We start from the raw sequence: 27,360 nt of genomic DNA on the forward strand, positions 1-27,360 counted from the left end.
ATTTATTTTTATTGCCTCGTTGATTTCACTAAAACTTGTTTCAAAAAAAGCCCTTTGTTCTCATGACATTTTTAAACTGTGGGTCCGAAGGACCAATGGTATTAATAATACACTATATTATATAATATACAAAATAATACAATAATCATGAAAAACTCACATGTTTATAATGCTTCATGAAATCCATATGCTTTCATATACATCATCTTGATTTCCCTAACAATCTTTTGTTACAGGTGATAAAGCAACAGAGGACCAAGGAGCCTGACATGCTCAAGGTCACATCAATAGTAAATTTAAAAAGTGAAACCAAAATCTGGGCCTCCCCCGCCTAGTCCACTAGTATTTCCATCCCATCATGTTGTAAATTGAATTCCTATATTGAGTAGTGTGATGGTTAATATTGAGGATCAACTTGATTGGATTGAAGGTTGCAAAGTATTGTTCCTGGGTGTGTCTGTGAAGGTGTTACCAAGGGAAATTAACATTTGAGTCAGTGGACTGAGTGGACTGGGAGACGCTGACCCACCCTGAGTCTGGTGGGCACCATCTAATCAGCTGCCAGTGTGGCTAAAATAGAGCAGGCAGAAGAACGTGGAAGGACTAGACTGGCTGAGTCTTCCGGTCTTCATCATCCTCCCGTGCTGGATGCCTCCTGCCCTTGAACATCAGACTCCAAGTTCTTCAGCTTTGGGGTCTTGGACTTACACCAGTGATTTGCCAGGGGTTCTAGGGCCTTCGGCCACAGACCGAAGGCTGCTCTGTCGGCTTCCTTACTTTTGAGGTTTTGGGACTTGGACTGGCTTCCTTGCTCCTAAGCTTGCAGATAGCCTATTGTGGGACTTCACCTTGTGATTGTGAGTCAATTCTCCTTAATAAACTCCCTTTCATATATACATCTATCCTATTAGTTGTGTTCCTCTAGGGAAGCCTGAATAATACAAGTAGGATAGAATAGATGACATTTTAAGGGTATATTATTTTACAAGTCAATTTTGTAAAGTGCCTGATTCACATTTCTCAATATTCTTTATAATTTTCAGGTATTATATTAAGAAAATTTAGATAACATCAAAAAAAGTGGGAAGTAAATTTCAAAACTTCTTCCTGCTGTGCTTATTCAAAGTTGAGTAGTGCAACTTCCTTTTCTTTTTTTTTTTTAAACTCTTATTATAGAAAGCTATACCAAAGTTAAACTCTTCATCCCATTTTCTAAAATCAAATTGTAGTCTAGGAGAGAGAGAGAGAAAATGGGAATGAGAATATGTTGATGTTTTAAGGACAAAAAATATCAACTGAGGAGTCTTGTCTTTGTCCATTTACAACTCTCCTCCATTTCTATCCCTTTTGCCGAGAAGAGCACCCAAAATCAGCCTAGACTCACTTTTGCAAGATTTGACTTTAGGGCTGAACTCATCTCTGTCTCCAGTTAGGTGTAGTAAGTATCCAAGTCTCCAAAAGATCCAGCTAAATCAACATTTATACTCTTATGTAACATCTGTTCTGAGAGTGAAGTTCATGCAACTGAATAACCTTATAAATGAACTGAAACACAGGACTCAGGTTTTTTAAAAACTGTGTGTACAGACATAACCAAAAAATTCTGCATATGGGCAACTGAGAATTTGTCCATTGCAATTATAATTGCAATTCACAATATGCCCAGTCTCCATCTGCAGGTTGCAAATGCTTATTACACCATTATGTGGCAAGTGTGGGCCTCAACTGTGGAAAAAGTTTTTGGAGGAAGGTATTTGGAATTCAATATCTTTTTAAGAGTTGGTAGAATGAATTTATTATAGTGGTGAAACCATAAATACTTTTTTGGGTTTCATGGCCCCTGAATGTATATGTACCATATACACCATGTCTTATTCAAATATAGGCATTCAAAAAATGTTTATTGGATGAACATATATAAATGAATGAATGAGTGTGTTTTGTAAAGGAATCTGGGAGTCAAAATGTGGCCAGAAGAACCCAAGTCCTGCTCCAGTGACCAGATTAACCAGTCCAATTTTCCCACTGTGCTCAACGTTCCTCTTTGGTTTGTAGCAAGAACCACTGTCCTCTTTGACATAGTGCAGAAACAAATGAGAAGCAGATGAGCAGGAAAACCCTAGAGCCTAGCGTTCATTTTTAACCTGATTTTCTGGCTTCCAGTATTTTGGCTCATTAAACAGGAAAACAAAATTAACTGTTTATAATTTTCAAAACTCTTTGCATTTTCACTCTTTCCAGATACAAACAACTTCAAAGGCAAAATCACAAGAGGGTATGTGGTGAACAAGGCCTAGTTACCAAAAGAGGTCACATGAAAATTAAAAAGCATTGAAGGATAAATAGCAGTCCATATTGTCCAGGGGGATGAGCTATGCAACCTAAGTAAAAATTAAAACCAAATTACAGACACTAATTAGTGTTGTATAACATACCGATTCATTTGCATACAATGCAATTATCCTGATAGGTGCTGGATTCAACACATCCAGCTGGGTTAGTGCATCTCCAGGGAACAAAGGCATTCGGTTTTTTCCCTGTGTGTTGGCTGTGTTCTCTTATGACTGTGATTGCAAATAAACAATCATTCCCAGCACCTTTAGACTTTGAACATTTGAAACACAATCAATACAGATTGTGCATGGGGAGCATTCAGACCCTCTCAGATGAACAACTAACAGGTTGATTCTGGGTCCGTACTCCATTTCTAGAACATTCTATCTGATCTTGTGTTTTAGAAAACCACATTTATTTTATGCTATATAAAGAATTCTTCTTCGTCTTCTTCTTTTTCTTCACCCTGAACTTGCAGATGAAAGAGACATTTTGAAATTGTCTTCCTGGTACCAAGGTCCCTTTGGCCAGCAAGTGGCAAAGGAGAGACTCTTTCCTTAAGGACACTGTTGTTTTTGGAGGTAGCCACCCCCAAGGAAGAGGCTGGCAAGCAGAATGGTGGCTGGCTGGTCTGCAAATCCCTTGGAAATCCACCAAAATAAATCTGCGTGGGTTCAGAATTTATGATGGTGAACCCAGTGTCAACATTCGTCTCGGCCTCAAGCTTCTGAAAGTTGTTTTCCCGGTTGAGGACCTTCATTCTGGCCCCGGATTCAAGGTGATGAGAAGACAGGTGTAGGTGGGAACCCATAGCTGGGTTGCTGGTCTGGAATGACCGGCCAGGGCTTTTCCACAAAGTGCCACCACAGCTCTCTGATGTGGGGCTCCCAGTGGGTTCAGGAAGCTCCAGAGAACGCCCCTGGGACCTCTTGCCCTGGTTCCTCTGGATCCTGGGTTCTAAGGTCCTCTTTGCAGAGATAGAAGTCAGCCCGGAGCCCAGGGGAAGCATGCCAGCTCCCAAGGTGCCATTCTTAACACCAAGTTCTGGATTCAGCTGGACCTACAGAAAAAGAAAAGGAGGAACATACAAAACACAATTTCCATTAACTAAGTGCCAAGAGCTGACTATGCCTCATTCACCCTCTGCCATGCCATGTCCATAGCAGACTTTCAGTAAATTTGGTTGAATTGAACAGAAGTGATAAGTACAATATAATTATGAGGTATCTAATCAGCCCCAGTTCCAAATACCTCTCTCTGAGACTCCCTAAATTAAGTTTTTGATAAGGTTAAGACTTTGGGAATCAAATGGTCAATTGACAACACCACATTTCTGGTACAGCAAGTTGTTCAAACAATGCAGACATTCACACATGTCATTTAGTGACCTCACTGGATGTTGTTAATGATGTATTTATTAGCAACCATGCAAAAAAAGAAATTTAAAACGCCACCAAAACATGTGGTTAAAGTTAAGGATTGAAGTAAGAATTCAATCTTCCAAAGCTGGTGATCCTTCTAATAAAAATATGTATCTTGGGCCATTCTAAGACATGGGACCACTCCAGGCAGGCTAAAAATTTGGCAGCAATGTCCTTTAAATTCTTGGGGCACCATTTATTTAGATTAGAGGACTGGTATTGTGGGAGAAAACAAAAAGGGGGCACATCTTATATGGAACTTCAGGTGTTTTTAATTCTTAGCAATTCCACTCTGGTTACAAACTTACAGACCCCACTCAGCAAAACCCTCACCCCACAGTTGACTGCATTCTCCCTCCACAGAATGGAGTTCACTGACCTCCCCTTTAAGACTTTGACCCTTGGGAGCCTTGCATCCTAGTCCATGCACAACACTCTTCCCAAGAAGATTTCTGGAAAAAGTCCATTTTTTCCATTTTAATAACAGCCCTTGGAAATTGGTATCCAGGATCCATCCCTACCTGGCCCAGCCCTTAATCAGATATCAAGAAGAATGATACGGAAGAACTTGAAATAAATACTACTAACTGAAAGACGCCCATCTGGGCTCATGCCTGGAATCCTAGCCCTTTGGGAAGCTGAGGTGGGAGGATTACTTGAGGCCAGGAAATCAAGACCAGCTTGGACAACTAGCAAAAAATAAAAACATTAGCCAGATGTGTGGTGCACACTTATAGTCTATTCAGAAGGCAGAAGCTATTCAGAAGGCAGAACAAGGAGGATCCCTTGAGCCCAGGAGTTCAAGGTTAAATTGAGTTATGACTGTACCACTGCACTCCAGCCTGGGTGACAGAGAGAGACCATATGATGCCAACTATACGACACTCTGGAAAAGGCAAAACTATGAAGAAAGTAAAAAGATCAACCAGGGGTGGGGAGAGGGAGGGTTGAATAGGTGGGGCATGGAGGACTTTAGGGCAGTGAAACTACTCTGCATGATACTGTAATGGTGGATGCACATCCTTATACATTTGTCCAAACCCACAGAATGTATGACACCGAGAATGAACCCTAATGTACCCTATGGGCTTTGGGTGATGGTGATGTGTCATTGTAGGTTCCCCAGTTGTAACACGTGTACCACTCTGATAAGGGATGTTGACAGGAAAGGATGCTCTTTTGGGAGGGAAGGTGGTATATGGGAACTCTCTGTTCTTTCTGCTTAATTCTGCTGTGAACCTACCACTGCTGTAAAAAAAAATGAAGTCTATTTCAAGGGAGAAAAAAAAATGATACATATTTATCTTACGAGGCAAGAAGGCAGAAATCAGGGCAGTGAGAAAACAGGTCTAGAAATTAGTAAATTCTCTCTTTCTCCCTCTCTCTCTCTCATACACACACACACACACACACACACACAGAACGTATTCGTTGTACAGATGACGCACATGTACATTCTCTCAATTTTCTGATAGAAATGATGAGATGCCTATTACCAAACTGCAAAAACAAACACAAAAAAACAAGGGCTTCCATTGATTCTTTTAGAATAGAAGTTGGCAAATATTTTCGGCAGGGAGCCAGACAGTAAATATCTGAGGGTTTGCCGGCCATATGGTCTTTATCCCAACTACCCAACTCTGCCGCAGAGCAGCCATAGACAATATATAAATGAATGGCTGTGTTCAGTAAAACTCTATGTATGAACCCTGAAATTTGAATCTCATATCTTTTTATGTGTCATGAATTTTTTTTCCAATCATGTAAAAATAGAAAACTATTTTTAGTTCCCGGGCCACAGTTGACCAAGCCCTATTCTAGATCAATGATTCTCTCTCTCTCTCTCTTTTTATATGTGTGTGTATATATATATATATATAGAGAGAGAGAGAGAGAGAGAGAGAGTTTCACTGGAGTGCAATGGCGCAATCTCAGCTCGCTGAAACCTCCACCTCCCAGGTTCAAGTGATTTTCCTGCCTCAGCCTCCCGAGTAGCCAGGATTACAGGCATGCTCCACCACGCCCAGCTACATTTTGTATTTTTAATAGAGATGAGGTTTCTCCATGTTGGTCAGGCTGGTCTCAAACTCCCAACCTCAAGTGATCCACCTGCCTTGGCTGGGATTAACTGGTAGTCCAAAAAATGAAACAATCTAATTAGAGCAGCCCTGGTTGAAGTGCAGAGGGTAGCCTCTGCCTACTGGACCCCCTCTCTAGTTTCCTAGGGCTTCCCAGAACCAGCTTGAACACTACTATTCTAGAATATCTAAATTCAACCCCTGGGCCAAGCCAGTTCATTAGAGAGCCACACACACCTGAAACCCCCATCCCAGATGTGTTTGTACTGAACCACAGCTGAGTGTGGTGCCCCAGAGTGTGTTGAAGAGAGCTTCCGCCAGCATCAGAAACTCTCTCTAGGGGGCGATACTGTTGAAGGGATGCCCACTGCACTGCGGCACGTGACCTTATGCAAACCCATAGGAGAAATTTCTGTTCCCAAACTTTGCTGCACAAGGGAACGTCCTGGAATCATTAAAAAACAATGAAACCTGCTCCCAGCCCACGACCTCCTGATTTCATCAGTTCAGAGTACGCCTGGCTATCACAGTTGATAAATCTTCCCAGGTAATTCTAATGTGCAACAAAGTTTGGAAACTACTGCTATGGAGCCAGAAAAGCTAGGCTTCGAGTAGTCAGTTACCTTGCAGTTGCTGTGAGTCTGTTTCTTATCACATACAGCCGAACTTCTCCTCCACATTTCTGAAAAACTCTTTGCCTAATTTCATTTAGCTATCTCTCTCTATATTTCCCTTTGCTCTAATTCCACACCCCCGCCCTCCCTCCCTTCCTTTCTTCCTTCTCTCCTTCCTTCCTCCTTCCCTTCCTTTCCTTTCTTTTCTTTTCAACTGTTTGTGTTTTTTTTAAAAAAGTTTTATTATAAAAGTAGTAATTTATCACCATAAAAATAATTTCATTGTACCAATGAGTAAAATAAAAAGTAAAGCCTTCTCCCCACCCCAACCTCAAATCACCCCCAAATTCTCACTGTCCAATGAAAACTATTTGCTTATCCTTTCAAAATCAGGAGGAAAAAATTCTATCTCCGAAATGTCAGCTGGGGTTTCCCTTCCCCTGGAGAACAAACTCCCTCAGTCATTCAAAGGGCCAACTACCATCATTGCCTCTTGGAGAATCATTTGACACTGTCCTTGTATCATAATGTACCTTTTTATTTGACCCAATGACATCTTTTTCTTCTAGAAATGGAAACTGGCATGGATATTTCCATACTCAGAAATGGTTCAGGGTTGATATTAGATTATCCAATCTGGAGAAAGAAATCAATAACTTTGACTCTGGGGCTTGTATTTCATTCTCTAGCAACTGTGAACAGGGAGAGAAGCCTAAGTAATCTCCCTCTTGCCACCTAAATCAATGTCAGATCACAATGAAATTGGTCCTGAAGCCCCAACCAGTGCTGAGACATCTCAGGGCAGCCAGGAAGCGCCCTCCTGGGCCAGCCCAGCTCACCCCTCCACTCACCTCTGTCACTCAGTCCCACAGCCCCTCCACTGGGCCTTCTCCACCTGCAAATGTCCCATCTTTGAAAGATTCTATTTAAGCCGGGCATTCTGAGGCCACAAGCTCCAGCACTCAATTCCCCATCACATCCACTCTTCAACATCAACATTCCCAATCCCCAGCTTCTCCCTGTCAACCCCACCCATCCGCACTGCCTTTCAGAGCCAATCTGAGTCCAAAGACTATCACTTCAACCATTTCTTCGCCAATACCTCCAATTCCCCTCGCTATTCCCATTCTGTCACAGACTCCCACAAAATCTCCCCACCTTTCATCCATCTACCTGCCCACATTTTCTGAACATGTGCTCAGGATGCCACAGAAACGCATGTGTCTGTGAAATGGTTGCCCCATGATGGTGTGGTTTCCAGCCTCTCCCAGGCTATCTGCCAGTCTGCCTGCTTCTTTCGTCACTTCTCTCCATTTAACCAGCAGCTGTTAAAACCTTCAGAACTGTCCTGAAACCTTCAGCGGCACCATCGCCCCCGCTCTGTCTCATCAGGTGGTCTCACCATCTAGATTACCAAGAAAGCAGATGCTGTCACCAGTTAGCAACACTCTCGTTGCTATCGCGAAACTTACCTGCAGCTTCACCATTCTCTCTAGGTGAAAGTGACCGGTCCCTGGGCCAAGATTCCCATCACCTCCCACCTTCTTGGTGACCCCGACTTATCAATTATTCATTTTTCCCACTTTCTTATCTTGGATGTTTAATCTCTCTCCCTCTCCTCTTTCTCTTTCTCTGCCTATTCCTTTCCAACAGCAATTAAACTTGCTCAAGTCTCCTGTCTTGAAAAACACATTCTTTCCACCCTCTCTTTCCCTCCAGGTTTCTCTCTCCTCCCCTTCACTGTCAAACCTCTATAGGAAATTTGTGTACAGTCATGTTTTTCTACAAACCTCCCCTTATTTTCTCTACTCATGCCACTGACAAGATAAAATCTAAGCTCTTGGATGTGGCCTGCCTCACCCTTTACTGTCTGACTCTTCTTACACCACGCTGGTAATTTTCTCCTACCACTCCACTGAAATTGCTCTTGCCAAGATCATCTACAATCAGCCCACTTGTCCTTCATTTTTCTTGAGTTCTTGGTAGAACTTGACATTGAAGTCTGTACTCTTCGTCCTAAAGTCTTTTTCTTCAGCTTCTTTGCCAACAAATTCCACTGGATTTTCTCCTGCCTTTCCCTCCGTCCCTTCTCCATTTCCATTAAGGGAGCCTCTTCCCTTGTTGGTTCATTTAATGTTTTCGTTCTTCAGAACTGGCCTGGTTCCTCTTTTCTTCTCACTTTACCTGCCCCAGGGCAATCTCATGGGCATCTAGGCCTTCAGTTATCATCTAAATGATGAAGGCTCCCAAAAGTGTAACTACACCTCAGATCTGTCCCATAAGCTTCATCTGTCTCTTAAGCTTCATACCTATCTATCCAACTGCCTTCCAGCCACCAATCCCTCAAACAAAACCTGCCCCAAATCATCTGCACCATGAACTCATCTCCCTCTCACACCAAGTCTGTTCTGCTTTCTCTTTTTCCTATCTTAAAAGATGGCACCATTAGCTCCCACATGACCCAAGCAAGAGCATCGGTCACCCTTCTCCATACCCCAGGTACAACCAGCCACCCATCCCCATGGACACTTCCTCTTATAGATCGCTGACATTCCACTCACTCACTCTGCTCCCACTGGCATTCACCCTGGAGCAAGCCGTCATCAACTCTTGTCTGAATTACAGCAGTGGCCATCCAGTGGAAGTCCCCACAGATGCTGTCACCTCCCACAAATCCATTCTCCGCTCCCCTACCAGAGGATTGGATTACACCGTCATCCTGCCTCAATGACGCCCTACTCTTCTGAAGATAAATATCTAAGCCCTTGGATGTGGCCTGCCTCACCCTTTACTGTCTGCCTCTTCTTACACCACACTGGTAATTCACCACTTTCTCCCTTTCAGCCTCCACCTGCTGAAATTGAACATGATTTGCCCTTTCCTATGCCAGGGTTTATATATATTATTCCTTCTATGTGGGATGTGCCTCCTCTAGCCCTTTTTCCTGAAACTTCCTCTCATTGTTAGCTCCAAGCTTGCACAGCATTGAGAAGGAAGCCTTCTCAATATCACTAAATCTGATTTAGGTGTCACTAAATATCCACTCTGCCACTTATTAGCAGTAGGATTTTAGACCACTTACTTAATATTTCTGTCCTTCAGTTTCCTTATATGGAAAAGAAGATAAATAAGTGCCAACATCGTAGAGTTGTGGAGATTAAATGATAGCCGTGCCATGCGTGCATTTGTTATTATCATCATCATTAGTATTATTACTAGCTCTCACAGCACAGTTTGAACTTCTCGTATTTGAGTACTAGCCACACCATTTTGTACTTGGCTATTTACTCCTGTGTATCTTCCCATAGACTTTGCAATCTGGAATAGCAGGGTTGTATACACCTTCTTTGTTATCATGTCCAGTGCCTACCTGAGTGCCTAATATTCAATAAGTAATCACTAAATATCTGTTATATAAATAAACAAACTTAATGCTTAACAAAATATGAATTTTTGCACATAGAAACGAATGAGAATGTAGCATCTATAAACTAGGCCCCAAATTATTCTATATTAGGTGGACATAAAGTCTTAAGAAAATTCATAATGATTTTTATTACTATGGCTAGACAATTGCACAATCTTCTTAAGAGAGGAGAATGTCCACTTTTTTTAAAGAGAAGTCTAAGATCCTTAAAGCATAGGGCAAAAGTGAGTGTAACATTATTAACATAGAAATGCAGATGTTTGGCATTGGAATGAAGAATTTCCAGGAGAAACATCATGCTGAGTGAATGAGATGAATCCCTTCAGGGAGAATTAAGCTCTTGCCAAAAAACAAATTGAAATGCATTTGTAGGAATTCTGATCATTTAGAGATCATCTTTCTAAGAAATACTTGTAAAATGTTACAGATTGAGAGCTAGGTTCTTCAAGTTCAAGGAACATCAGCATTATGTGATTAACAGAAAGATTGTCACTCATTTATAATTCTAAACTCTTGAAAAACAAGAGAAAGTACATCATTGAAAAATGATTAAGCTGTTAAGGGGCAGACTCCTATCATGAAGGGAAAACAATGTTTCTTTTATAAGTGATTCCAAGAAGATATAGCAAGAGAGGATTTCTTCAACACTGGGGAAAAAAATGACTTCGTGGAAACAATTTAGGTAGATAATAAGAAACCTCTAAATAGTGTCAGGCTCACTTTAGAGTTGAAACCAGACTTTTGCAATTAACTGATCCTTGGAAAGGTACTTATTTTCATCAATTGGCCAAAACCACCAATGGCAACGTGCTCTCCTGTAATAGCAGGACCCTCCTGAGCAATGCCTCTTTCACAGCAACATAAAGTATTGAGCAAGGGTGTAGAAGTGGGAGTGTGTGTGTTTGGGGTGGGGGTATGCTGCGGGTGGGGCTGGAGAATGGGAGGGGAATGAGAGAAACTAAGAGGGAGTTAACAGAGCCTGAGAGTGTACAGCTGAGAGACTCAGAAATGAAAACACAGAGCCCTCAAGAAATGCTAGAGAAGAAGAAAATAAATTACTTACTTGCAGAGCCACTATGTTCTTTTATTCTAAATGGCTAATAAAGAAAATAGAAACGAATACAGCTAAATATCTGTTGATAAAACAAAATGAAACACACACTTGCTTATGCCAAACCAGTTTCTGTATATACCTTCTTTAAAGAGATAAACTGATTTCTGAAAACAAGTAGTCAGTCAGTCAACAAGTATTTCAGAAGCAGCTGTCTGCCAAGTACTCTACTGGAAAGAAACATGCGTAATAAAATACTGAAAAGAGAAGGAGAGTCATAAAGTCCCACATTATAAAATACAAGAAAGGGAAAATATATAATCAGTTATGTGTTGCAAATATTTAGGTATGCAATGTTCTACTCAGGAATGGGAATTAATGTGCCCTTGAGCTTCGTGGGAGGTTTCAAAGAGGAAGTGGAGTTTGATCAGAGCCTTGAAATTGGATAATTGAAGATTAAATGAAAGGCATCGTTGGCTAAGGAGTAGCTCAAGTAACGCACGGATACAGATATACATAGCAGGGAATAGTATTCAGCCATAAAAGTAAATGAAATTGTAATAAATGCTACAGCACTGATTAACCTTAAAAACATTGTGGTAAGTGAAGTCAAACACAAAGAGACAAATATTGTATGATTTCATTTATATGAGGTACCAAGAATAGGCAAACTCAGAGACAGAAAGTAGAATCGAGGTTACCAAGGGTGCGGGAGAACGGTGAGTTTGATTTAACGGGTACAGAATTTCTGTTTGGGATGACGAGAAAGTTCTGGAAATGGATAGTGGTGATGGTCACACAACACTGTGAATGTGCTTAATGCCACTGAATTGTACCCTCGAAAAACAGTTAAGATGGTAAAAGTATTGTTATGTGTATTTTACCACAATTTTTTAAAAGAAAGAAGGCTTCCTAAATTTTTTTAAAAGGTGAAAATGGTAAGTTTTTGTCTCACATATTTTACCACAATACATAAAATATAGAAAGCAAAGGTGTGGGAGTGAGCCCAGAGCTCTGGAGGGAAGAGGAGGGTAAGAAGGCTGGGATGGTGAAGAAGTGAGGTGGCAAAGGGAGATCCTTTTTTTTTATTTTATTTTTTGAGACGGAGTCTCGCTCTGTTGCCCAGGTTGGAGTGCCATGGCACGATCTTGGCTTACTGCAGCCTCCACCTCCCAGGCTCAATGAATTATCTGCCTCAGCCTCCCGTGTAGCTGGGATTACAGGCAGGCGCCAACACACCCAGCCTAATTTTTATATTTTTTAGTAGAGATGGGGTTTCACCATGTTGGCCAGGCTGGTCTTGGACTGCTGGCATCAAGTGATCTGCCTGCCTTGGCCTCCCAGAGTGCTGGGATTACAGGCGTGAGCCACCACAACTGGCCTGCAAAGGGAGATTCTAGTAGAGGTCTGATGTGAAGGTCTTTAAAGCCAGGCAGGGGCGTTTTAATTTGATTTTCTCACCTTTTGTTATTGAACTGAGAAGGAACATAAATTTGGCAGTCATTTCAACATGTATTTTGATAGCGCTGTGCAGGAGGAAACAGAATGCCTGCAGCCAAGGCGAAGAGCTAATGCTGTCATAATAATTTGCGTTTGAAGCAACGTGGGCTTAAAGCAGGAAGGCAGGAAGCAGAAATGACTCCCAAGGAAAATTAGAACAGCTGGGGACTGATTGGATGTGGGGGTTCTGAGAAAAAAACGAGGCTTTAAAAACAACTGGTGTTTCAAAATCTGGCCAAATGGGAGAAGAATGAACGGAGCTGGAGAAGTCGGGGGTGGGGAGAGGAGGGCTGCAGATGATGACTTGGTTTTGCCTGGATTCAGTTTGGGATGGGGATGAGACATTATGTTTAAATGGTCTTACAGGGAGTAGGAAAGAGGCTAAAACCTCAAGAGACAGAGGAAATTCAAGTACAGGATTAAGTTGAACGAAAGTGATAACCAAATCCACAGGGTGATTCTTATTTCATAACCTCAGTGGGGAGATCTTTGGTGCAGGGCAGTGGTCCTCATTTGGGGTGATTTTTGTCTCCCAAGGGACATTTGGCAAAGTCTAGAAACATTTTTGGTTGTCACAACTCAGGGGTGAGTGGGCCAGTGTTACTGACATCCGACTGATAGAGATCAGGGCTGCCACTAAACATTCTGCAACGCACCAGACACCCCACACAACAAAGAATTATCTCATCCAAAATATGTCAACAGTGTCAAGGTTGAGAAAACATGATTCAGAGAGAGGAAGAAACAATTGAGTCTTTGAACACACACACACACACACACACACACACACACACAGAGAGAGAGAGAGAGAGAGAGAGAAAAGGAATAGTCAGAGAAAATAAACCCCTTAATTAAAAGAACTGGGTTATGGCAGCCCACAGAGGAGAAGATTTCAAGACGGCAGGAGTGGCCCACATGTACCAGTGCTACTGATGTCTTGTCCTCAAGCACTGCTGGCCCTCCAGAGAGCAGATTCATCAACTGCTAGAGGAAGGCTCAGCGTGCAGAATGGCAGAGGGAGAAGCACCATCAGTTTGCAGCAGAAGGGGGCAAAAACAGACAGCTCAACTGAGAAGCCAGGCATAGAAAGAAGGCAAGATATCAGAGCCATCGAGCCAAGGAAAATCTGCTTGTTTGAGTTTGAAGGAGATGACGAGGGCCTCTGGTAACAGAGAAGAGAGACTGAAAATGCCTGAGTTCATCGAGTGAGCAAACAAATGGGAGAGCAAGGTCCACAAAGAGGAGAAACCACACAGGAAGGAATCCCACCAGCGGGCGTGAACATACACCACTCGGACGTTTACCAATTAAATCAGTTGGAGGAAAGATTCCCCCGATACTTGTCAACAAACTTATTTTTAATTGGAAGCTGGAAAAGAGCCTCTAATGAAAAGGAAACACTTGGCAGGGTACGGTGGCTCATGCCTGTAACCCTAGCACTTTGGGAGGCCGAAGTGGGCGGATCACGAGGTCAGGAGTTCGAGACCAGCCTGGCCAAGATGGTGAAACTCCATCTCTACTAAAAATACAAAAATTAGCTGGGCATGGTGCCACACACCTGTAGTCCCAGCTACTGGGGAGGAGGTCGGGGCAGGAGGATAGCTTGAACCCAGGAGGCAGAGGTTGCAAGGAGCCGAGATTATGCCACTACACTCCAGCCCAGGTGACAAGAGCAAGACTCTGTCTCAAAAAAAAGAAACAAGGACAGAGAGAGAGAGAGAGGGAGAGGAAGGGAGGGAGGGAGGGAGGAAAGGAAAGAAGGTACATTTGTTGGTAATCTTGCAATTTTAAAAAATGCTGTTTGCAACCTTATCCAGTGGGTTATTCTTATTAAAATCTTGCTAAGATATGAAACGGAAAGTGCCGTCAGAGAAACTAACTGTCATTAAACTTGGTAAGAGGAAAAAGTATCAAGTGTCGCTACAATGTTAGAAATGAAAGAAGCTGATGATCTAAAACAGGCTGAATTATCTTGTTTTGAAAGATCAATTCTAGGTGCTATATTCGTTAAAACTGTAATGGAAATCAAAACACTATATATTAACAACTATTCTTTTTAAAAGAAAACAAAAATTATGTAAGCGTTAAAAGCTTGAACTTTGGAGACAGAGAGACCTGAGTTTGAAACCTGACTTTATCCTTGCTTCCTGGTTGACTATAGGCAAGTTGTTTAAACTTTCTAAACCTCGATTTCCTATCTTTAAAGTGGAGATATTTATAATGAAACAACACAACACAGTGGCTGGTATATAAGTGTTCATTAACTGTTATATATAATATCATATTAGATTATCTGTTGTCCTTAGGTAGATTATGAAAAGCTATACACAGCACTTAAAAGATTGATAATTGTGTCAAATATTTTTGGAACTTTTTTTAGCAACCTGAGTTTCAGAATCTGAGACAATTCTCAGGATAGAGAGGTAACATATGTTGTACTCTTAAAATATAATATTAAAATATCTTCAACTATGTACCATATTCAATACAATTAATGCTAAGTATCTTTTGACTGTTTCCAAAAATTGAACTGAATTCTACCCTTAAGAGATGAGGATCTGGGCCTGGCACGGTGGCTCACATGCCTGTTATCACAGTACTTTGAGGCCAAGGCAGGAAGGCTGCTTGAGGCCAGGAGTTCAAGTTCAGCCTGGGCAACATAGCAAGACTCCCATCTCTATAAAACATTAAAAAATTATCTGGGGACTGAAATGAGAAGATCACTGGAACCCAAGAGTTTAAAGCAGTGAGCTATGATCATGCCACTAATTCTCCAACGTGGGTGATAGGATCGGACCCTCTCTCTAAAAAAGCAAAGAAAAAAGATGAGATAGGCCAGGCATGGTGGCTCACACCTGTAATCCCAGCACTTAGGATGCTGAGGCTGGTGGATCACTTGAGCTCAGGAGTTTGAGACCAGCCTAGGTAACATGGCAAAACCCAGTCTCTATAAAAAATACAAAAATTAGCTGGGCATGATGGTGCACATCTGTAGTCCCAGCTACTCTGGAGACTGAGGCAGGAGGATAGCTTGAGCCCAGGAGAGGGAGGTTGCAATAAGCCGAGATTGCACTACTGCAATAAGCCGAGATTGCACTACTGCACTTCAGTCTGGGCAACAGACCAAGACTCTGTCTCCAAAAAAAAAAAAAAAAGACAGATGAGATAAGAGATAAAGTTTTGTCACCAGTAAGGCTATACACAGTATAGTTACAGAAGCTTCAAGATGCAGGAGACCTTAGAAATGACTTAGGCCAGGGCAGTCCAATAAACTAGTCACCAACCACATAAGGCCATTTAAATTGTTAAAATATAATAAAATTAATAATTCTGTTCATCAGTCTCACCAGCCATATTTCTAATGCTCAGTAACCACATGTGGTGAATGGCCACCACACTGAATAGCACGGATATAGAATATTTTCATCATCACAGAAAGTCCTATGATGAACAATACATTCATCTAGAGAAATGGGTCTCAGTTGAGAAATGGGTCTCCATTGAGAGCGTATGTATTAAACCAAATCTTTCAAAATCACATGATTTTCTCCCACATGGCTGTCTTGGAGAGTTGCGTGGATTCTAGCTCAGGTGCTGATTGCAGGGGATCCAGAGGTGAGGCCCCAGGACTGCAAGAAGGCTACACAGGTATGAGTTTCAGCTCATCCATATGATTAAGTCGGGAAAAGCTTCCAGAATGGATAGCCGGCAACTAACATGTGTTGTCGAGATGGCACACCGCAGATTGTACTGATGTTGTACTCTTGTGCTATTACTGATCTGTCCTGCCCAGGTCGCAAGAATAGGACACCACCCTATTCTAAAACCTCCCTAGCTTCCAGGAAGGTTTTATCTTTTAATTTATAAAGTTTTGCTACTGAACATCAAACAATGGGGGTGGGAGGCGAGATGTGTGTGACCTTTCCCATCTAGTCAACTTGGGAAGCAGTCACCCTTATCAAGGAAAGAAGACCTGGAAAGGACCTCAGAGAGGAAGAGAGAAAACCATCCTCCTTCACCGTGTGAGTTTGGTCTGGAGCACCTCCAGGAGAAGGGAGTAGAGAAGACTTGGAGGAGACCTGGAAGGGACCTCAAGGCCATACCTTGCCTGGGAGCTCTGAGAATAACGACATCTAGAGGTGCTTATAAGTTATTCTTCTGGACTAGAATTCTTTGGGAGGTTTTTCCCCACCTCAAGATCTTGTTGAAATGACAGCTTGGTCTTAGCAGTGTTTGGGGATGGTTCCATAAGCCCAGAGTGGTGGCAGTAGCAGTTACTGGTGGAGGACACAGGGCCTGCAGCAGGTGCCAACATCTCAAGGCGCAATGGCAACACACAAGCAACTGGGGGCCCGGTGAGGAGACCAGGACAGAACCTGAAGGCTCTGCTCTAGCACACCTGAGAAGCCACATCTTAGGGACTGCAAGCCACCAAGCGACATTGACTTCCATGACACCATGATCTCCTCACCCTCCTGGTTTCTTCTCAGCGTCTCGCTCTGGTTCTTCTTCCCTCTCCTCCGGAAGTGCACACATTTTCCAGGCACTGTCTTTACCTCTTCTCCCTCTACACTCTCTTCCTTGGTAATGTCGATCCTTCCCAGGGCTTCAGCCACCAACCCCACCTGTGCACATAGCCCATGCCCCATCCTGAGTTCCAGCCCTCAGAGACCACCTGACCATGGATTCTTTTCATCTGAAAGACCTGCAAGCACTTCAAGCCCAATGCGTCCAGACTCATCATCACCTTCCTCTTCTTCACCCTCCGTGTCCAATTACTGCCAAATTCAGTCAAGTCTACCCATGAAATTTAACCTCTTATTTCTATTATGAGTTCCCTATTTCAAAACTGCACCTGCTTTGACTGGAAAATGGAAGTCCCCTCTGAAGAGGTCAGCCAAGCCCCCTTCCAGCGTGTCCTATTTGATGCTAACAGGATTATGGTCCTAAATTACGTATTATAGGTATGAGTATGTCTGCCCCTTCTCTAAACACCATAATAAATGGATTTCTTCAAATCCCATTTTGTGTCCTCCTGCACCCATTTTCAGTGGACCAAAAATTTTCTAAACTCCTTTGAACTCTCCAGCCCTACACTTCGCTATAGCCCATTCGATCATCCCCCAAGTCACACGTCCTCCATGTTACTTGACATCCTCGGTCAATTTCACCTTCTCCTTCCCTACACACAAGGTGGGTGGCTGCAGCTCTACACTGCATTTCCTGCAGGCTGCCTGGTACTGCAGGTGCTTGCAGGAGGGTCCAGCTCCTCATTAGACCACCAGGGCAGTGGGATCCCACACAGAGCACCCACCCAAAGGCTAACAAGGGCATGGCTTTCACATCTCCCACGGGGCCATGAAATATAGACCTTGCTGGAGCATTTCAAGGGGCTTTGAGGGAGGTTTATCATTTCATTTATAAAGTTTGCCTACTGCACATCAAACAGAATGAGAAGGTCATCAATGCTAACCAAGTGACCTAGAATTCAGAGTCTGCCAGAGCCCAACACCAAAGTCATGGGCTCTCCCCTTGGATTGCCCATGCCAGGGGGTGGCCAGGAGATGAATGCTTCAGCAGGTGAATCAGGGAAGAGGAACCATAATGTGAAAAATTGAAAAAAAAAATCTATAAAAAGTATAAAAAACGCAACTTTGGACATGGGGCTCAGCTGTGGAAAGCTGAAAGCCTGCAGTAACTGACTAGAGATACTGCATGTGGTTGATTTGACAAAATAGCTTATTTGACTGAGGGCACAGTTTAAGTTGCAGGAGGTTTTATAAAAGAGCGGGACATCATCACCCATGCTACCTTCCCTCAGAACACGCTGACACTGTCCCTACCACCAGAGGCAAAAGCACAGGGAGAAAAGCAGAGGGACTGTTTGAACGAATAAAGGGAAGGTTGAACCCACTATCATTTTGCACCCACTAAGAACTGAGATAGCAGAATTAAAACTGCCAAAGGAAAAACAGTGTCCGGCCCAGAGCAGGAACTCAACAAAGTTCTGAGGAATGAATAAACATGGACTTGCCTTCTCATGTATTCATACATTCATTTACTGAGCATCTATTTGATACCCTCATATCACTCTCATCAAAACCATCCATTCTAGCCTCTAAGAGGCATCAGACGGTCTGCAATGGCAAGAGGTCACGTGGAAAATGCATTGCTCATGGGTGTGCTGGCGGAGACAGCCGACAGCCTCTCATATGCACAGATGACAATTGCACCACAGTTACATGGTCTCCAGGAGCTTCTACTTCACCAAGCACCTCCATGTACATTCTCTCATTTGACCCTCATAACACAAATAATCCATGTCAGTTCCATTCATAGGATCCATCAGTGACTGCTCATTACACCAAGGATGGAATAGAAGCTACTTAGCCTGGGTTCATTCATAGAAGGATGTTTTTGCCTACCATGTGTCAGACACTGACCTTAGGTTGTGGGTTCACAGGAGCGAGCCCAAAAGGTCCCCCCGCTCTCGGCGCTTACTTTCCAGTGGCTAACCATGTTCCCGCTGATCCAGTCTCAGGCCACCTGCCCATCCCCTTCCCCTGATTCCCCCTCCCTTCACTCCAGCCACATGAAACCTCAGGAAGTTTGCTGAGCATGGCCTGCTAAGCAGCACCATACCAACACCGTCACCCACAGTCACCTGTTTGGGACACCCTTGCTCCTTTCTCCAACTGGCTAATTCCTCCTGGGCCATCCAGCTCAGGCAGATCTGGGCATCGCTCCTCAGGAAAGCTTTCTCACCGCCCCCTCCTCGGCCTAGCTCCCCTCACACTCAGGCCTCCTGCTCACACGCCTCCATCCTGGCCATGTGGAGGGATGGTCTGCAGAGAGGTTAGTTTGTGGTTATGGTTCTTCCTTTAGTAGGTATTATTTTCTTGCTTTTTCTGAACATCAGCCATTTGGGGCCACTCTATATTTGTCTCCTCTGCCCTGATCTCTGGAGACCCACAACCTTCCCTAAGAGTCCCACAGAACACCACACAGCATCTAGGGGTAGAAGGCAGAGCCTTTGCCTCAGGGCTAAACGGATCCATATAATCTCACTTTCCTGCATGTAATAATTGATTTAGAGAAGAGAATCTGATCCAAGTTGCTCCAACTGAAGTCCAGACATTTTGATGGGCCATGGTGGGGCAAGGCATTGGGAGCCCACATGGAGGATGTAGCCCTCAGAGCTGCTGGCAGCCAACTGGCAACCCTGGGGGATGCCTGTCTGAGGATAGGGCCAAGACAGCGGTAGCAGAGCTGGGATCTGGATCCTGAGCACACAGTGTAAGGCCTGGACTACTCACTTAAAGAAGTCAGACTTGCTACCCAGCCCCTCTCCCCAGGACCCAAGGAAATTTAGGCTGGATTTTCTTTTCTTTTCTTTTCATTTTGAAACAGAGTGATATGGTTTGGCTGTGTCCTCACCCAAATTTCATCTTGAATTGTAACTGCCACAATTCCCATGTGTCATGGGAGGAACCCAGTGGGAGGTGACTGAATTATGGGGGCAGGTCTTTCCTATGTTGTTCTCATGATAGTGAATGAGTCTCACGGGATCTGCTGGTTTTAAAGACGGGAGTTCTCCGCCCAAGCCCTCTCTTTGCCTACCACTATCCACGTAAGATGTGACTTGCTCCTCCTTGCCTTCCACCATGATTTTGAGGCCTCCCCAGCCACGTGGAACTGTGAGTCCATTAAACCTCTTTCTTTTGTAAATTGCCCAATCACAGGTATGTCTTTATCAGCAGCGTGAAAACAAACTAATACAGTAAATTAGTATCAGTAGAGTGAGGCATTGCTGAACATATACCTGAAAATGTGGAAGCGACTTTGAAACTGGGTAATAGGCAGAGGCTGGAACAGTTTGAAGGGCTCAGAAGAAGACAGGAAAATGTGGGAAAGTTTGGAACTTCCTAGAGATTTGTTCAATGACTTTGACAAAAATGCTGATAGTGATACGAACAATAAGGTCCAGGCTGAGGTGGTCTTAGATGGAGATGAGGAGCTTATTGGGAACTGGAATAAAGGTGACTCTTGTTATGTTTTAGTAAAGAGACTGGCAGCATTTTGCCCCTGCCCTGGAGATTTGTGGAACTTTGAACTTGAGGGAAATATTTTAGGGTATCTGGCAGAAGAAATTTCTAAGCAGCAAAGCATTCAACAGGTGACTTGGGTGCTATTTAAGGCATGAGTGAATGAGTAAATGAATTCACTTATAGTAAATGAGTCTCCCAATATCTGATGGTTTTAAAAATGGGAGTTTTCTGCACAAGCTCTCTCTTTGCCTGCCACCATCCATGTAAGATGTGACTGTTCCTCCTTGCCTTCTACATGATTATGAGGCTTCCCAAGCCACGTGGAACTGAGAGTCCAATTAAACCTCTTTCTTTTGTAAATTTCCCAGTCTCAGGCATGTCTTTCTCAGCACTGTGAAACAAACTAATACACAGAGTCTTGCTCTGTCATCTAGGCTGGAGTCCACTGGCACAATCTCGGCTCACTGCAACCTCTGCCTCCCTGGTTCAAGCAATTCTCCTGCCTCAGCCTCCCAAGTAGCTGGGACTACAGGTGCACACCATCATGCCCAGCTAGTTTTTGTATTTTCAGCAGACAGGGGGATTTGCCATGTTGGCCAGGCTGGTCTCAAGCTCCTGGCCTCAAGTGATCCACACACCTCAGCCTCCCAAAGTGCTGGGATTACAGGCCCGAGCCAACACACCCAGGAATTTACTATCCTGAAAAATTCACTCCATTCGAAGAGTGAAAAGCTACCTGGGAGCTACAATGTGTTGTCTTTGGATTAAGGCCGAGCCTCTGCACACTTTCCTCAGGCACTTTTATTATATGACACCAGAAGCAGAATTTTCCAGAAGGCAATCTCCCACTCTGTTTGCAAAAGCTTAGACTCATTGACTTAACAAGAGGAGATCAAAGCATGTTTTGGAGTGAGGCAGCAGAAGTCCCTGAGGTTTGGAGGTCAGGACAAAGGTGATGTATAAGGCGGCTATCAAGAGTGAGAGGCAGCTGGGCTTGGTAGCTCATGCCTATAATCCCAGCACTTTGGGAGGCTGAGGCAGGTGGTCACTCAAGGCCAGATGTTTGAGACCAGCCTGGGCAACATAGTCAAATCCCATCTCTACTAAAAATACAAAAATTAGCTGGGTGTGTTGGTAGGCACCTGTAGTCCCAAGCACTCGGGAACGCTGAGGCACAAGAATTGCTTGAATCCAGGAGGCAGAGGTTGCAGTGAGCTGAGATCACGCCATTGCACTCCAGCCTGAGCAACACAGTGAGACTCTGTCTCAGAAACAAAAGAGTGAGGGGCTGATGCCTGAGAAGTGGCCAGGCTCCTGGGACAATCCAGAGAGCAAGAGGGCTCTCTTCATGCAACTCATGGAGTTTGTCTTTATCCAAAAAACTCTTCTACCCTCCCCAAATATGACTCAACTTTCCAAAGTAACTAAGTTGTTTAAATTGTGGTTCCAAAGCAAAAATGTCAGTCAGCCTTAAAGACAAGAATGATTAAAATCATGTCCCTTGCTGCGCACGAACATTAAATTTTTGTTTGACAATGAGGTTGATTTTAAGTACTAGAGAGTCGCTAAAACTGAAAGAAATTTTAGGTGCCTTGGAAATTACGGGGTTTTATAATAGGCAACTAACAGAAACAGTGCCTATCTACCTTATGTGAACAAGAAGGTGAATAATTTAGAAATCATTTAATGTAGAATCAGTATGATTTATATTTTATTAACAAGTCAAAGTGATGACAACAAAATTAACCAAATGGAAAGACATCTCATCTTGTAGTCTCTTATTACTTTATCCAGTAGGCCTTAAGGAGCTTCTGACCATTTCTTAAGGACAGAAGCCACAGGATATTTTGCTGTGAACATCACATTCATCCCCCTGTATGCACATTTACACACATGCACTGGACTGCAGCAGCTGACCACATGAACTTTCAGGGCGGATAGATACTTCCTGTCTTGGGCAAATAACTGACCCCCTGGAGAGTTCAGTTTTCTTATCTCCAAAATGGGAAAAATAGTTACTTTGTAGGTTGTTATAAGCTTTAAATAAAATTATCAATTTAAAATCCTTAGTATAGGGCATAATGGGAACAATAGTAGCTAAAATTGAGTTATTGGCACTATCTTAATTATGTACTTTATGAGTGTCAGGTCATTTACTGTAAATGAGAGAGGAAGATGCTAATTATCTGGTGCCTTTATTGTGCTAATGAAGAAACTGAGGCCCACAGTCATACAGCTACTAAGCGCCCAGGCTCACATACCATGAAAGGCAATGCATGGCAGCTATCGTGACTAAATACACACTTGCTATGTTAGGTTTTCAAGGATGGTTACAAAGGAAGGCTTTAATTTCAAGATTTTTTAAAGAAAGCATTCTGTCTAACTTGGTATGTGGTAAAATTTGACAGTGATGCAAGATGCTTAAAAATTAAGTCAATACGAGTTGATGGGTATAGCAAACCAACATGGCACATGTATACCTATGTAACAAACCTGCGTTGCGCACATTTACCCCAGAACTTCAAGTATAATAATAAAAAATAAAAATTAAGTCAATAGCACTGCAAACTTAACATCCTTAAACAAGCTCGGCCAACATAGTAAGATCTCGTCTCTAGAAATAAAATAAAATAGCCAGATATGGCGGCACGTGCCTGTAGTCCCAGCTAATCAGGAGGCTAAGACAGGAGGATCATTTGAACCCAGAAGGTGGAGACCTCAGGGAGCTATGACGGCACCACTGCACTCCAGTCTGGGCAACAGAGGAAGACTCCCATCTCTAAAAAATAAAAAAATTAAAAATTAAAAAAAAGTCTGTAAGCATAAGTATGACTTCAACTTCCTTCGGTCAGATGAGAAGAGCTTATGACATTCTTGAGCCCAAAGAGTAAGCAAAGGATATGGGTATAGTTAACAGGCATTTAAACAGCAAGCCTGAGAAAGGAGGCTGATTCTTTGTAAAGATTCTGATCTTTATAGTAGAATCCTGTCTGATTCTACTATAAAGTACCTGTGTCAGCTGCGAATTCATGGAATCTGAACTTTCTTATCTGTCGGATGAGATTTTACGAGATTAGTGATTCTCAACCCTGTTACAGATTAGAGTCATCCAAGAAGCTGTAAAAAAAGTTACCCAGGCTTGGATGCTCCCAGAGATTTGGATCAAACTGGCCTGGGGTGGGAATTTTAAAAAGCCCCTAAGGGACTCTAATGTGCAACCAAGTCTGAGAACCACTAGCTTAGGCCCATTCCAATGTAAAATTACACAGCTCCATGAGCCTCTACAAGATCTAAGATGAAACAGGAATACCTGAAGCAGAATCTTGTTGCCATCGTAATCCTGAGTCTGCCACCTCGTGCTGCTGATGGGAATGCATGGATTGGGTAGCAGAGGCACTAACTGGCCGATCTCTCGAACCTTAAACTGCAGCACCGAAGACTCTTTAGGGTCCACTGACATTCCCGGGGGCAGCTGCTTCAGGGAGAGCTGCAGAGCAAAGCTCTTGGTGGCATACAGCACGAAGAAACAAAAATTGTTCTTTTGCAAGGTGGCTTCTCTCTGCAGGATCATCTCATAGAGTCTGATGGCGTCTTCATAGTTATCAAAACTGCAGTAGAGCGTCACCCTCAGGATCTCGGAGCCACAGTGCACCTGCCTCACCCCCCAGATGGGCATCTGGCTGTCCAGGCTGTAGAACTCCTGGTTGGCAAAAAGGTAGGGACACAGCCTTCCCCAAGTGTCCTGGGTGGGGTAGCACTGCCATGGCGAATGCTGGAGAGAGTCCAGGACGCGAAATAGCCGATCCTCTCCCAGGCTTTTGTGCAGGAAAAGCAACACGGACATCCCTGGAAACCGGTGCCGCTTGGAATGGGACTTTTCACAGTATTTCACAGGACTAGCCCGTTCAGACACCTGAAAGAGCCGGACCTCTGGGCAAATGCAATCCAGGAGCTGGTCCAGAGTCCTCTGCAGAAGCGAACCGTGCCCAGAGTTGGCAAGAAGATGGACAGTCATGGCCAGAGGCCCCTGTGTCTCATCCATGGAGGAACTGCCTGAGGATGACAAAGACAGCGTGTGTAGAAGGCCCACTGTTCAACTTCTGAAATGAACGAAGGAGCAGCCCAGCCTTCAGCCCACCCGAAAACCTTCAGCTGCAGCGGCTACTTCTGAGCAGAGCTCTTAACCAGACTAACACGTGCTCCTGGCCACCCCTGGACTTGCCGCAAGAGAAGCTCACACAAGCTCGGGTTCATCAGCCTCTGCTCCACACAGCAGCAGTGGAGTCACGTCATCCAGCTTGTGCATAATGTAACTGCTTGTATTTAGCCTTTTCAGGCGTTCCCCAGGGTTTCTGTATGACCTAAAAACCTATAATCCTGAGAAACACCCAAATGGGCGGCTCTTACAGACACTTAGTAAAGGAAGTGACCAGGCAAAAAGGAACATGAGTTGGCTCTGTTGGGCTGATAGCAATCTGTTTAGTTGAAAAGACATCCATTTTATCAACCCACAACGGGTTCTCATTTCCTACTTACGGTTTACAGTAGCCTGCTCCACCAATCTGAACACAATGACTTCTTGAAAACAATTCTCAAAACTTGACCCCTTGCCAGTTTTTTTTTTTTCCTTTGTCTCTTTATTTCGTTTTGTTTCTGAACATTTTCTGCTAGGGCATGAAGAGAAGATTTTATCTAAATAATTTTGACTTCACTGAAAATTATTTGCTGTACTGAAAATTCTGAGTGTACTAAAAAGACATTGAGAAAATTAGTCTTCCTTTATTCATGCAAATTCTTTAGAAACAGTGAGAGCTTTCCAATAATTGCTCATATAATTATAATAATAATTATAATTAACAATTATAATTTTAACTTTTAGTGTCTATTGAGGATCTACTATGTACCAGTCATAAACTGTTCTAATTCTTAAAGTAAATTTTTTTTTGTAGATGGAGTCTTGCTCTGTTGCCCAGGCTGGAGTGCAGTGGTGTGATCTAGGCTCACTGCAACCTCCACCTCCCAGGTTCAAGAGATCCTCCTGCCTCAGCCTCCCCAGTACCTGGGACTGCAGATGCCCTATCACTCCCAGCTGATTTTTTTTGTATTTTTAGTAGAGACTGGGTTTTGCTATGTTGGTCAGACTGGTCTCGAACTCCTGACCTCAGGTGATCTGCCCACGTTGGCCTCCCAAAGTGCTGAGATTACAGGTGTGAGTCACCACACCTGGCCCTTAATGTAAATTAATTTAATCTTGCAACAAACCTATGAAGAAGAGATTACTAGCCCCAAATTACTGATGAAGAAACTGGGGCATAGAAAGGCTAAGTAACTTGCCCAAGGTCACACAGCTAAGCAGTAGCTGAGGGAAGATTTGAACCCAGGAACCTGCTGCACTGCCTCTCTGGGGCCTTGAAGTCCCAGCCTGGGTTTTCTTCCTCTTGTAAGGAAAATACAAAAGCAAGTTCTGGTTAAGGATCTAGATTTGCAGACTCTTGAGCTGTTGAATCTTAAATGGAATATCTTCAATGAGAATGTTGTCAAGCTCTAAACAACACTCACCCTAAATGTGTTCTAAATATTGATTTAAAAATTATTTGTGGCCACGCATAGTGGCTCATGCCTGTAATCCCAGCACTTTGGGAGGCCGAGGCGGGTGGGTCACCTGACATCAGGGGTTTGAGACCAGCCTGGGCAATGGCAAAACTCCGTCTCTACTAAAAATACAAAAATTAGCCAGGCACAGCAGAGCGTGCCTGTAGTCCCAGCTACTCAGGAGGCTGAGGCACAAGAATTACTTGAATCCGGGAAGTGGAGGTTGCAGATGGCACTACTGCACTCCAGCCTGGGTGACAGGCAAGACTCTGTCTCAGAAAATAAAAAATAATAAAAATAAATAAATAAATAAATTTTTTAAAAATCATTTGCTCTCCTGATAGCTGTGCTCCTCAACAGGTATGAACAAGCACTTTTTCTGAACACAATTCTTCTTAAAAGAGGCAATTGGACCAGGCGAAGTGGCTCACAACTGTAATTTCAACACTTTGGGAGGCCAAAGCAAGACAATCGCTTGAGCCCAGGAGTTCCAGGCTGCACTGACCTAAGTTCGTGCCACTGCACTCCAGCCTGGACAACAGAGCAAGATCCTGTCTCAAAGAAAAAAAAATGTGCTTTAAAAAGGCTTGTAAAAAATTAAAAGAGGCAATTTGTGAATCCTTATAATGAAACATAGTGTGACAATTAAAAAACACTTTTCTGATGAAAAAATAACACCTTTTACTTTCTATATCTGGATTCCTTTAATACTATAATAACCTAATTTAAAGTAAAATATTATTATCCAAGAAAAGGAGTTATTTCTATTCAGATTCACTATCTAAATCTAACCTACAATTCTAATCATTTGTGTCTCGTAATTCCTATACTTTTTGCATGAGAAAAATACATAAACACAATTTATAACAGAAGAATTGTTTTCCAGTTATCGTGAGCAGCTCAGTAATTAAATTCATCTTGTTTCAACTTTTCAAAAAATCATTAGATTTTTTTTTTTTTTTGGCATTACAGATCTCAAGCTTTTTAAGAAAACTCAACGGCAGTCATGTCATGCATGGGCATTGGAAGCAGATAACCTTCTCGTCTCTCAGCGTGAACACTCTCCCTTCCGCAGCCCTCCCATTCACAGAGCTGACTGTCCATTCGACAAAACTATAGTTTTTGAAATAGGCTTTGAAATTCTGGAAATAACTCTAAAGATTTGAGGAGAAACATTGTTCCCCTGAGACCACAATATTAACTCACAACATTTTGTACAAGGCAAGTGTTAAAGCTCTTACATAGGAAAAGATTTTGTTTCTTGATATTATCTTCCATTTAATGCTGAAAACATA

The 27,360-nt window shown here is 43.0% G+C and overlaps 1 protein-coding gene across 1 annotated transcript; it reads right to left on the bottom strand.

Annotated features, from left to right (window-relative positions):
* Positions 1 to 1,882: 1,882 nt before the first annotated feature.
* FAM124B (family with sequence similarity 124 member B) lies at positions 1,883 to 25,457 on the bottom strand. The gene is made up of 2 exons (XM_021924415.2): positions 23,784 to 25,457; positions 1,883 to 3,394 (listed from the first exon to the last, which is right to left on the bottom strand). Exons 1-2 carry the CDS (start codon positions 24,513 to 24,515, stop codon positions 2,759 to 2,761), a joined length of 1,368 nt encoding a protein of 455 aa, XP_021780107.2. The 5' UTR covers positions 24,516 to 25,457; the 3' UTR covers positions 1,883 to 2,758.
* Between the last annotated feature and the right edge of the window lie 1,903 nt (positions 25,458 to 27,360).

The sequence above is a fragment of the Papio anubis genome, chromosome 10 (assembly GCF_008728515.1).
Source record: "Papio anubis isolate 15944 chromosome 10, Panubis1.0, whole genome shotgun sequence".
Lineage (NCBI taxonomy): Eukaryota > Metazoa > Chordata > Mammalia > Primates > Cercopithecidae > Papio > Papio anubis.